The sequence below is a fragment of the Sander lucioperca genome, chromosome 17, assembly GCF_008315115.2.
Source record: "Sander lucioperca isolate FBNREF2018 chromosome 17, SLUC_FBN_1.2, whole genome shotgun sequence".
Taxonomy (NCBI): Eukaryota; Metazoa; Chordata; class Actinopteri; order Perciformes; family Percidae; genus Sander; species Sander lucioperca.
In genome coordinates this window covers 28,505,858-28,518,521 of record NC_050189.1, presented here as the reverse complement: position 1 = coordinate 28,518,521, position 12,664 = coordinate 28,505,858, and the positions used below count along the sequence as shown (strand labels likewise).

At 40.8% G+C, this 12,664-nt stretch overlaps 2 protein-coding genes across 7 annotated transcripts; both read right to left on the bottom strand.

The window, feature by feature from the left end:
- Nucleotides 1-958: 958 nt before the first annotated feature.
- LOC116045110 (H-2 class II histocompatibility antigen, E-S beta chain-like) lies at nt 959-4,838 on the bottom strand. 6 transcript variants are annotated; one of them, XR_004895626.1, is made up of 8 exons: nt 4,714-4,838; nt 4,239-4,512; nt 3,691-3,900; nt 3,477-3,544; nt 1,962-2,075; nt 1,419-1,609; nt 1,267-1,366; nt 959-1,215 (listed from the first exon to the last, which is right to left on the bottom strand). XR_004895626.1 is itself a non-coding variant. In XM_031292619.1 (6 exons), the coding sequence occupies exons 1-6, from the start codon at nt 4,766-4,768 to the stop codon at nt 1,584-1,586; spliced, it is 747 nt and encodes a 248-aa protein (XP_031148479.1). In that variant the 5' UTR covers nt 4,769-4,838; the 3' UTR covers nt 959-1,583. The 6 variants fall into 6 exon arrangements, 2 of the variants coding, with proteins under 2 accessions (XP_031148479.1, XP_035850233.1); XR_004103856.1 differs by having other exon boundaries at nt 1,267-1,609; XR_004103857.1 differs by having other exon boundaries at nt 1,317-1,609.
- Nucleotides 4,839-8,360: 3,522 nt separating this feature from the next.
- LOC116045111 (HLA class II histocompatibility antigen, DR alpha chain-like) lies at nt 8,361-10,920 on the bottom strand. Its single transcript, XM_035994354.1, has 3 exons — nt 10,710-10,920; nt 9,341-9,625; nt 8,361-8,519 (listed from the first exon to the last, which is right to left on the bottom strand). Exons 1-3 carry the CDS (start codon nt 10,903-10,905, stop codon nt 8,389-8,391), a joined length of 612 nt encoding a protein of 203 aa, XP_035850247.1. The 5' UTR covers nt 10,906-10,920; the 3' UTR covers nt 8,361-8,388.
- Between the last annotated feature and the right edge of the window lie 1,744 nt (nt 10,921-12,664).

Sequence of the window (12,664 nt, the reverse complement as noted above, 5' to 3'; positions counted from 1 at the left end):
AGACTTGTATACATATATTATATTTAATATAAGCAGCTTATTTCTGTTGTTGGGTGAACAGGGTTTTTATAACCTCTTGTCGCACTGCGAGGGAAAAAGGTTGAAGAATCTCCCAACAAGTTAAAATCAGCTCATTCAGTGTTTCATAGTTTATATTTTCTCTTTTCATTAGAGAATATAATTAAGGCATAAATATATAACTGTGCTCCTAATAAGACAAACAAGTATCTCATGTTATCCCTCTTCTTTACTGTAAACATGAATTAAAAACAGATTAACATCAGCGTTGGTTCTCATGATGTTAAAACTCCAGTTTAAAATGTAATTTTTGAACTATGATTTAATGTTCAATTAACTTCAAACCAGCAATAAGATGATGAATCAACCTCAGAGTCTTAAATTGTAAAGTTTTAAAGGCACAATGGGATACTTCTTAATGATCCTTAAATATATAAAGAACTACAGAAATATTCAGAGATGGGTTTATAGTTAATGCTAGACCTATTAATGATTTATAGGCATTAATTAATATGTAAAGTCATGAGTGGAAGCTGCTGTCAATCATCATCAATGATTGACAGTGAATAAAGAAATACAGAATACAATTATAAGGGCTGTCCTTGATTAAAGTAATCTAACACTTATGATTTTGTTGACTTGATTAGTTGATTTAATCAACACATCTATAAAACTAATTTTCACCACAAAGAATAATGCAAACACACCACTTTAAATCTTGTGTTTACCAGAAATGTTCTGATACGTTTCTTGGAAATTAATCATTCAGCATGAAAATGTATGAAAGAAACTAAATAAACTAAAGTCGACTAATTGACTAAGAGGGAGCAGCCGTAACAAATATTAATATTAACTGTTGGTGAATAAGTTCTTATGAGACATGGATATTTATAGATAAGATACTTCCAGTTTATTATCTGATCAATGAATCCACAGTGAGTCAGAGAGTTTTCTGATCAGTTTATTAGGTTAGAAAATGTTCCACTCCAGTAAAAATATAGAAATCTAACAATCACACAACCTGCCAGCCCCCAAATCATTCACAGAACTGATTATATTTGATTTAAAGACCAGAGTTATTACGTTTGGGGATAGAAGTGGCTGAAAAATATTGATTTCACACAGTAAAGAATCATATCACATGTAGATGAAGCAGAGTTCAGATCCAGCTGGGACACACCAGAGTCCAGACTAAACCTGGTCCAGGACTGGCAGAGTAACACCACAGTCCTGGATTAGGGTTCAGACCTGGTCCAGGACCGTCAGAGTAACACCACAGTCCTGGATCAGGTTCAGACCTGGTCCAGGACTGTCAGAGTAACACCACAGTCCTGGATCAGGTTCAGACCTGGTCCAGGACTGTCAGAGTCAACACCACAGTCCTGGATCAGGGTTCAGACCAGAGTATCAGAGTCCAGATCATCAGAGAATCAGGAGTTGAGGCGGTCCAGCTGCTGGTCCAGGACCGACAGTCTGCTGAGCTGAAACACACGAAGCAGGTTGAAGCAGCTGCTGCTTTTTATTCCCTCTGACAAACAGCTACAGGACCAGAACCAGGTCCAGAATCAGCTACTGGGAACCAGAATCCGTCCTGGATTAAAGAGAAGAGACAACACATCCAGACATTAGTCCTTCAAACTGAACTGGTCTGAAACTAAACTAAACAACAAGGTTATTTTAGAGAAGAACTTTTAGAGACAGGTTTCAGAAGGACTAGTAAAGATAATCAGGGTTCAGACTCTGGACCTGGTCTGAGACTCTGGACCTGGTCTGAGACTCTGGACCTGGTCTGGACCTGGTCTGAGACTCTGGACCTGGTCTGAGACTCTGGACCTGGTCTGGACCTGGTCTGAGACTCTGGACCTGGTCTGGAACTCCTCTGAGACTGGAACTATTGTTGTGTAAAGAGGTCTGAACTAATCTACAGCGAGCTCTGTTCTGACCTCGGGCCTTCCTCTTGTAGTAGATGAATCCAGCCAGAGATAAGACCAGACCCAGGATCAGTCCTGAGGCTCCGATGGCAATCTTGTTCCTCTCAGACTCAGGCATGGACGGGTCTGAGGACAGACAGGCAGAGAGAGACAGGTGAGGAGACAGACAGGTAGAGACAGATATGTAGAAAGGTAGAGAGACAGGCTGTTTTTGAAATTGCCTACTACATACTGCAGAAAACTGCAATATTTAGTAATCAATACCTACTGCGTACTGCGTTCAACAGTAGTATGCAGTAGGAAACAGTTACATTGTTTTATTCTGCAGTATGCTAGGCTAGGCTCAGCCTTTGAACAAGCTGTTAAAGTGCTGGGCAAACAAAAGAACTCCCACCACTATTGCAAATGAAAAATATAACTTATTGAGCTTGTTTACTTTATAAGATGCTGAAAATGTAAGAAACTGAAACTTCATTTCTTACATCTTTATTTATGTGAAATAAACAAATAAAACAAACTCTAATCATGAACTGAAATATTAAATCTAATCTAATGTACATACATGTTATAATTTATTTACAAGACTGTCAAAGAGAGACAGGTATCTCTCTCCCCTGTCAGTCACTGCTCTCCCTCTCCTCTGACTGCACCATGGCCGGTGTGTGTGTGTGTGTGTGTGTGTGTGTGTGTGTGTGTGTGTGTGACAGCCTGGTCAGCGAGCTTGTTACGTTAAGCCTGCAATCTCTTGTGGAACTTTAACTCCAAATAAATCACAGGTTCCAGTTAATCTTATAATGTATATGTGTTGTGTGTTATTTACTCAAACGATCGGAGAAATAAACGTCTCTTGTCCAGGAGTCTTCTGAGAGAGCTCCAGCCAGCTCACAGCGGGGTCTGAGCTTCTGAACTCCGACACCGTCTGACCACATTTGCAGTTAGCCATACATTCTTGTAAAACGGCCCATACTATTATTATTTCATGTATATTGTATGTATGTATGTATATTGTATCCTATTATTTCATGTATATTCTGTGCTGTGTGACTGATATTTTGCTGCTGTAACACTTCAATCTCCCATTTTTGGGATCAATAAATATCTATCTATCTATTAGAGCTCTACATAGTTGATTTCTCACAATTAAATCCTCAGAAGTGAATTTTTTGATGATCTAGCAGATGAACAATGTAAAAAGTTTCCAGTTGTTGGCCACAACGGCAATCCGGAATTGTTGTGATTGTTGCGGCGCTTTGCATTGTGGGATACAGTAGGCGGGATATTGTGGTCTGAGGCATACTGGAGATTTTCTCCAAATCAGTACGACATCCGGGTATTTTTAGCATACTGCAGATTTTGCTTTTGTTTGCATACAGCAAAATCAGTACGCACTGCTAGTATAGTATGCAGGTTAGAAAATGGCCACAGAGAGAGTCAGACAGGTAGAGAGTCAGACAGGTAGAGAGTCAGACAGGTAGAGAGACAGACAGGTAGAGAGTCAGACAGGTAGAGAGACAGACAGGTATTTACCCCAGTTAGTAATCAGAGGTTCTCTCAGGCTGGCGTGTTCCACCATACAGGAGATCTTCTCTCCAGACCTGCTGACACAAACCAGCACATCAGAGATGCTGTCTCTTACTGAGAGAACTGGACCTGGACCTGGACCTGGACCTGGACCTGGACCTGGACCTGGACCAGAACCTGGACCTGGACCTGGATGTAACTGGACCTGGAGGTGACTCACCTGGGCGTGTACTCCAGGTGAGAGTGGATCTGGTAGTACCAATCACCGTCTGCCAGCTCATCAGTGGAAGTGACATCAGAGGTGACTTCCTGTCCGTCTCTGGTCCACTTCACTCTGATCTGTTTGGGGTAGAAGTCGTAGACGCTGCAGACCAACATGGCTGAATGTTTACCACCAGAGGGCGCCGTAGAGCTCAGTACGACGTGTGGCCTGACTGAGCAACATATTATGATTATTACTATATTATCATTAAGCATACTTCACAAATACATTAGTATTTTATAGTATTTATAGTATTTATTTTATTTTATTTTCTGCTGTTGCAGTTGTGTATCAGACTCACCTCATGCTGAACCACAGCATTGCATTTTATCATGTTTACTGATAACTGAATTTCTAATGAATTAAAATGATCTTATTTCATTTTAAAGGTGGAATTCATGTGGATTATATATAAATATTACATTACATATATCTAATGATATATTTGTATATGTATATATTCTTATAAATGATGTGATGATTTTGGATGTTACAGAAACACAAACTCACCTGATTTAGAGAGGAAATGGTCGTAGGCTAAATCAATGTAGAATTTGCAGTACAACTTTGCATTTCTCAGCCAAGCCAGATATGAAGGGTTGTTGTTCAAGTCCTCTGCCTTCTTCACACCAAACTCATTGTATCCAACAAACTTCCCCAAACTGCTGCTGAACCTGGCAAACTCCACCTTGTTGTAATATAATGACTGGATGTACTCAATGTCCTTAAGATCAGACGAGTTATAGTCACAACGGGACAGAAAATATTCCATAAATCCATCTGAAGAAGAAAAAAATCAGTTTGAACCTCAGTGATCAGAGTATTGATCCTACCTGCTGTGTAGAGGCTGATGAAGTATAAACAGTATAAAGTGTGTATTGATCAGTGATCAGAGTATTGATCCTACCTGCTGTGTAGAGGCTGATGAAGTATAAACAGTATAAAGTGTGTATTGATCAGTGATCAGAGTATTGATCCTACCTGCTGTGTAGAGGCTGATGAAGAGCAGGGAGACTCTGAGAAAGGATGAAGCCATGTTCCTCTGTTCTCTTAACAAACACTGACTCAGTCTCACTGAGAGCTGCTCTAAAAACCAGAGGACATGATCACATGACCTGCAGCATCCAATCCTATCCAACCATCAGCTGTTACCAGGCAGACAGCTCAGACTACAGGCTGCTGATGGAACAGAAACACACTGAACTCTGACACACTGGACACTAAACTTGCTGATCAAGTTTTTTATTATTAATCAGGCATGCAAACTCCTCACCTTTCAGCACAATTCGCCATTTTGAAACCAAAATGGGTCACCTATGTGATTTGTGCAGATCCAATAAGAAAATATTTGAGGGGTTGGGGGGGATCCGGCCACAGTTGTATAATTAACCAAAAATATATTTACATCTCTTATGTGTTGTGTGCTAATGTTTCCCACGCCACCCGGAGTAAACACCAACAAAGAAACTCCGACCCCACTGTATGCGGACACACTCACACATAGTCATGCTAGGACTGCAGTTATCCATTAGTCAAGACACACTTCATCAATGTAAGACAGCAAACGGATATCGTTACTGAAGAAGTTATCATAGATAATTAACGTGATAATTTACTAATGTTAGCTAAGTTAACGTAAGTTACGTGTTAGCTAACGACGTTAGCTGACAGTCTCCCCTCCCGCTTGTCATGACAAACGATGTATAATGTATAATGTAATGTTATATTTAGTTAAATTACGTTAATCTTCTTATCGAAAATATGAGTACTGACTCCAAATACGCCTTGCGCCTTTACAGGCTGCAGGTTCTCCATCACTGGGTCGAGCCCAGAGGGCAGAACAAAGCCCAGAAACATTATATGTCCAAAGTCAGGGTGAAAAGTCTGTCAAAAGGGAGGTAGGGAGTGTTAGAAAATAATATATATTATTGCCCAGCATGACAAGTTGTCAACCTTTTATGACACAGTGTACCGTGGACGGCATGCTTACACGGCATTACAACATTCACAGTTGCGTGCCGTGTTACTTACGGTAGTTTGATTGACTTGTATCCCCACCATACACTGTATAAAACTATCCCCATCCGCAGGCAGCAAAGTCTCCTGTTTTGACATTTACTGCCATTAACTGAGTGAAGTTTAAGATGATCAACAAGATTGGTATAATGTTGGTAAGGTTAATGGGCCTCAAGTTCTCTTAAATATGTTCTTAAGAAAGTCCCTAATAAAAGTCTACGTTGGATTCATGACGTGTTCTTAAACAGCAGACAACAGACCTGTGTTCTTAGGATTGATGAATCCCACGTCTTCGTAATTGAAAGCGCGTGCCAGTTGTTCCTAATCAGCATAAGAAAACGCCCTGCAAATTCCCATATAAGGACATGGCATTTCCTGTGCACCTCCTGGGAAGCGGGAGACTGCGTTCAAGAGATAGTTGTCAGAGTCGCAGATGACTTGTACATTGCAGTGGTGGAGGAAGTACTGAATCTCAGTACTTGAGTAAAAGTAAATAACCAGACATACACTCACCTAAAGGATTATTAGGAACACCTGTTAAATTTCACATTAATGAAATTATTTAATCAACCAATCACATGGCAACTGCTTCAATGCATTTAGGGGTGTAGTCCAGGTCTCCTGAACTCTAAACTGAATGTCAGAATGGGAAAGAAAGGTGATCTAAGCAACTTTGAGCGTGCTCATTTACTGGCATTTTCACGCACAATCTAGGGTTTACAAAGAATGGTCTGAAAAAGGAAAAACATCCAGACCGCTGCATTCCTGGGGGGCGAAAATGCCTTGTTGATGCTAAAGGTCAGAGGAGAATGGGCTGATAGAAGATCAACTTTGACTCAAATAACCACTCGTTACAACTGAAGTATGCAGCAAAGCATTGCAAAGCAAACAAGGTGCTGGAAGCATTCTTTAGAAATGTTGGCCCATATTGATAGGATAGGGTCAAACACGGTATTAGTATGGTGTTCCTAATAATCCTTTAGGTGAGTGTATTTACTTTAGTAAAAGTAGAAGATGTCCACTACCACAAACAAGGCCTGGCTTTTAAAAGAAGTTCCTATCCTAACCAGCATAAAATTTTGTTAGAATCGGAATGCGGTGGGTTTTATTCATAGATGTATTTTAACCACGCAAGTAAGCAAATAAAATGTGTGTAGCAGCGAAAATGGGGAGGAGATGTGAAGAGGTCCTGCCAAATAAATAAGGTATGAACGCGTCTTACGCTGCCTGGTGGAGGAGTAAACAACGCTGTGGAGAGGCAACTATGATTTAAAAATGGGAATAATAAAAAACAAACATTTTCATTTTCACTTTTACCGGAGGCTGTAGGCTATTAACGAGGGTCAGCGGCGCTGCACCCGGGCTCTGGAGCACCGGAGCCGACTTGGAAGCCGATGAAGGATCAGCGGCGCCCAATATATACAGTATCTATGGCAACCAAACTTCACTGGTGAGACAAACGTGGGACGGTCAGGAAGACGTTTGGGCAGGGGGAAAAACTGATCAGAAGATGTAATGGAACGATGTAGAAATGTAGTGGAGTAGAAAGTATAGATAATTGCTGCAAAATGTAACGAAGTAAAAGTCAAATGTATGCAATATTGATTCTACTAAAGTACAGATACGTACAGTAACGAAGAATTTGTACTTTGTCACATTCCACCACTGCATTTTGGCCTTATAAATAACGCGATCAATCACCAAATGAGGATTTAATCAGTTTAATTGCTGATGTAAATTGCAGTGTTCATGTTACTTTACATACTATGATTTTATTTTTCAACAAATTATCTGAAATACATTACAGTACAATACTATCATTGTAAAACAACTGTAGTATTAAATAAAATGCAGTAACCAATTATTTGGAGCAAATTGTCATCACTCAAATGTTCTTAAGAGTGCTCTTGAGTGTTCGTAGATTTTGTTCTTAGCTAAGAACAAATACAAGATAAGAAAACATTAGTGAATGTCAGAATCTTTGTAAAAAGTGCGCAAGTGGGGTTTAAGAACACATTTCTTCGCAAGAACGGTTGGTGAATGAGGCCCAATGATTTCAACTCAGATGTGGATGTTTTCATAAGAATGGCAGCCTTGTATCATACTCCAGATATGATTACAATGTCCTCATTATGGGAAATAAATGTTATCAAATGTTGCTATGGAATAAAATTACAGATTCCCTGGATATTTTAATACTGTTAACATCACTAGTAAGAGTGTTTATAACAGTTTCACTGCAACAAACAGGACAAACTAATGTCACACAAGCTGTCATTTTATTGATATTAATTTGAATTGATTTGCATTTATTGATTAATCAGTTAAGTCATTTTATTTCATGTAGTTTGTTTAAAACAACATTTCCACTACACTTGATGTGAGTATGTTTATAAAATGAATATTTATAGAGATACAAAACAATATTGAACACAGATTATAAGTATGTTTAAAATGTATGTTTTCTGTAGAGAACATCAGTGTTTGTGTAGAAGTTGTTAGTAATGAGTCAATCAGATGTATTTTTTATCTATATGAAACAGAAAGAAGAAAAAAAAGTTAAAGCTTCAGGAAGCAGCAGCTCATCACATCTGTACCGTATCTACTCTGTACACTGTTGACATCATCTGTCCTGACCAATCAGCTGCACTTGTTTCCTTTGATGAGGAAGAAGGTTCCAGCAGCCACACCGAGCAGACCCACAGTCAGACCCAGTCCACAGAAAACTGCAGGTCCAGGCTCAGAAAATACAGAAACATTAAGCTCCACATCTGGAGACAGAAAACACAGAAATATTAAACTTCACATCTGGAGACAGTTGAGCTTTAGTTTGATTGGGTAATTCAAAAAACAAATTGAATTAGTTAAGAATTGGTGTATTCAGTGTGAGTGTTAATAAAGTTGTCTGACCCCAGATTCTGGTCAGTGGTTGGTGTCACTGCCCGATGTGAGTCGAGTACAGATGTGAGTCGTGCATGCTCAGATTTAAACTGTGTACGGCATAACGTGTCATACTGAAATTTGTGAAATCTATCAAATAATAAACGTTTCTCTTTACATACAATAACAGAAGATGGTAATCATTTCAAAAATGTTGTAGCTATCTATGACTGTTTGGTTGCTAACGTTAGCTCAAAATGCCATTCAAGTGACAGCCTTTGTTGTGTTTGATTAACTTTTAGCTAGCAGTCATTTCAAAAACGTTTTGGCTATCTATGACTGTTTGATTGCTAACGTTAGCTCAAAACGCCATTAAGTGACAGCCTTTATTGTGTTTGACTGCTAACTTGTAGCCAGCAGCAGCAGTCATTTCAAAAACGTTTTAGCTATCTATGATTGTTTGATTGCTAACGTTAGCTCATAGACTGTGCGTTAGCTCAAAAAGCCGTTAGCATCTTGTAGGCTACTTGTCGCAAAGTGACGCATGCGCGACTCACATCTGCACTCGACTCACATCGGGCAGTGACAGTTGGTTAATGAGCTGATTGTATTCAGTTTGAGTTTTAATACAGTTGTCTGACCCCAGATTCTGGTCAGTGATTGGTTAATGAGCTGATTGTATTCAGTGTGAGTGTTAATAAAGTTGTCTGACCCCAGATTCTGGTCAGTGGTTGGTCCAGGGCCAGATGTTTGACTGTACAGCTGTAGATGTCTCCCAGCTGTGGGATGAACTCCAGTCTGGAGAACTGGTTGAAGGAACCGTCTTTGTTGGGGTAGGGAACGTTGGTGCTGGTTCCTTGGGTGACGTTCTCTCCGTTCTTTGTCCAGTAGAAGTTGACAGGAGCAGGATAGAAACCAGTCACATAACAGATGAGGGTGTTCTTCTCTCTGAGCTCCACGTCTTCTTTGGTGTAGATCATCAGACTGGAAGGAGCATCTGAACAGAAACAGCTCATGTTATTGTGTCTTATGTCAATTTATAATCCTGAAGGTTGGAACATTATAATTATCAGTTTAAGTCAGTTTAATTTATATATCTCAATATCACAAATTTGCCTCAAGGGTCATTACAATAGGTAACATCATACGACTCCTCTGTCACGGCATCCATTTAGATTAAAGAGCCCCTATTATACTCCTTTTCTGCGTAATATGTTTACTCTTACGGCCTACTAATATAGGTTTACATGATTTAATGTTCAAAAAACATTATGATTCTCATACTGCCCATTGCTGCAGTTCCTCTGCCTGGAAGTAAAGGCCCTCCTCTAAAAGCTCTCTATTCGCTGAACAAACTCTTTGGGCACATTACTACATGTGATTGGTCAACAAAGATGTCAGACATCTTTCAAGATGGCAGCCGGCTAACGAAAAATAGATCGCTGTTTGGTACAAAACACAGAAAATAGCTGTTCAATCATGCATTTATCGCTCTGGATTTATTGTGCAAAGTCCCCGTCTTCCTGGCCAGATTTCTAAGCTTCGTAAAGGGCTATGAAGACACAGACACTCTTTGGAAAGGGCTAGCTCGCAGCTATTCAGCTAGTGCTACGGCCAGATGATCGGTCCAAAGGTTGCGGAGCAAACAGAACATACGTGCGAGATGATTTTTGAATTCATAATGATTTATTTGTGTTACAAAGACACTGTTATTCAATGATGGATTAAAAAAGCTTCTGGATAGGCTACAATTGTCAGAGGACCTCGATGAAATGGAGCATTTCTCTGCTTCTAAACAAAATAAAAAGTAAGTCTCTACACTGTATTGATCTGGAGATATTAAATAAGACTTATGAAGTACGCGTTTCTTCTGTTGCAGGCCACAGCGCCGACCTGTTAGGGTTAATTTACAATAAATTAAGTTTAGTCCCAAGAAAAGCAAACATACCCATTAGGTAGAGCAGGTAAATAAACACAGTAAGTTCACTAGTTAATGCCTTTAAAAATTATATTATTAGTTGTATTTTACAGTGTTTTGAAAGTGCATATATATATATATATATATATATATATATCTTTACCCTGCTCCAGTGCGAGGTTCTTGAAAGCTCTACGTGCAAGTTTCAGGTCAGATTTGCAGTACTGTAGAATAGACACAGATTCTTCATAAAGTCCTTCTGGGATTTTCACAGGATCTACAAAACTGGGCAGAACCAGGACTCCTATCTTGTTCTTAAAGTCTGCGTACCAAGCCTCTTCACCATTGACTGCATACATTGACTCTTCATCAGTCTCTGAACAGCCATCGATACGAAGAACTGAAGAGGAAAAGAAAGACAGAAGCTTCAGTTGCTGAAACTCTGACTGTTGTTAGACTGACTGTCAGTAAACTAACAACCTGTTTACTGTTTGAACCATCAGAGTTTAAATCTGACTGAAACATGTGTTGAGGTTTCTGAGGAATAACGGCGAGGTTTGGACCCAAAATGCAGAATTTATTGCCAAACTTACAACAAAAGGTGTCCAGGCAGACGTGAAAATAAATCCAAACAGGCAAGAAGGCTGAACAAGAGACACGACGCAAGACACTGAGACCCGAGACAAAGTATGAAAACACCGACAGCACAGAACAATGGTCCGACACGAGACAAGGAAAGCACAGAGACTAAATACACAGGGTAACAAGGTTAACAAGGGACAGGTGACACTAGGGATCAGGAACAGGTGAAACACATTAGGGCTGGGCAGACAATCAGACGGGCCGGAAACACAAGGCAGGAAGTAAAACAAGATAAGACAGATAAACAGACTTCAAAATAAAACAGAATCCAGAACAAAATACAAAACCATAGCAGTACCCCTCCCCAAAATACATGTTGAAGAACCCAGAGAGGGCGGAGGGGGACATGAGGAGGGACGAGCAAAAGTCAACCCTGGAAGGGTGAAGGGAGGACAAAAGAACTGAGGACAATGGGGCTCGGGGACCAGGGGCTGCTGGCAGCTAGGCTCAGGAACAGAGGCTGCGGGCAGTGACGAAGGCGGAACCCCTCTGGCGGCCGAGCACAACGGCGAAGACTCTCTGGAGGCCGGCGGCGAAGGCAAAAACCCTCTGGCAGCTGTGCGGCGAAGGCAAAACCCCTCTGAAGGCCAGAGGTGACGGCTGAGTGTCACAGGAGGCTGGACAGGCAACAAGGCAACAGGAGCAGTAGTCAGCTGGACCGCCGACAGAACATGGGGAGCAGGAGTCTCTGGATTGCCGGGCACCGGCAAAGTCTCTGAGGCGCCGGGTACAGGCTCTGGGCTGCTGCACAGCTGAGGATCTGGAAGGCTGATTGGCTGCTAAGAATCTGGAAGGTTGGTTCACTGAGGCTCTGGAAGGCTGGTTTGCTGAGGCTCTGGAGGGCTGACAGGTTTGGAGACAGGAAGGCCAAAATCCTGCTCAGTAGCCTGCCAGCGAACTTCCATGAGGTGCCTAGCAAAGGCGGGGTCCTCCTTATGCAACGAGCGACAAAAATCTATCATCAGCTCACCATCAGAGTCCATGGGATGAAACAATGGCATAAACTCGAAAACTGCTGGGTCCATCTCTGGCAGGATCATTTTGTTAAGGTCTGTCAGGAATAACGGCAAGGTTTGGACCCAAAATGCAGAATGAAGAATTTATTGTCAAACTTACAAGAGCTAGGGGTAGGCACGCAAACATGAAAAAAATCCATACAGGCAAGAAGGCTGAACACGAGACATGACGCAAGACACTGAGACCCAAGACAAAGCAGGAAACCACCGACAGCACAGAACAATGATCCGACGCGAGACAAGGAAAGCATAAAGACTAAATACACAAGGTAACGAGGTTAACAAGGGACAGGTGACACGGGATAACAAAAACAAAATAAGACAGATAAACAGACTTCAAAATAAAACAGGAAACAGAACAAAATACAAAACTATAAAAACATGAGTTTAAATCTGACTGAAAGTGAGAAAAGAAACCTACGGTCAGCAGAGACACAGAGGAGACCGGAGAGGATGAGGA

Bases quoted from the DNA above. Each gene is read 5' to 3' on its own strand.
- LOC116045110 (XM_031292619.1), bottom strand. From the start codon at position 4,768: ATGGCTTCATCCTTTCTCAGAGTCTCCCTGCTCTTCATCAGCCTCTAC. The intron at 4,513-4,713 runs GTAGGATCAATA...TTTCTTCTTCAG, and splicing joins CATCAGCCTCTACACAGCAG to ATGGATTTATGGAATATTTT. The intron at 2,076-3,476 runs GTAAATACCTGT...GTCTGTCCTCAG, and splicing joins ACCTCTGATTACTAACTGGG to ACCCGTCCATGCCTGAGTCT.
- LOC116045111 (XM_035994354.1), bottom strand. From the start codon at position 10,905: ATGTATGCAGTCAATGGTGAAGAGGCTTGGTACGCAGACTTTAAGAAC. The intron at 9,626-10,709 runs GTAAAGATATAT...GTTTCTGTTCAG, and splicing joins GAACCTCGCACTGGAGCAGG to ATGCTCCTTCCAGTCTGATG. The intron at 8,520-9,340 runs GTCAGACAACTT...TTCTGTCTCCAG, and splicing joins ACCACTGACCAGAATCTGGG to ATGTGGAGCTTAATGTTTCT.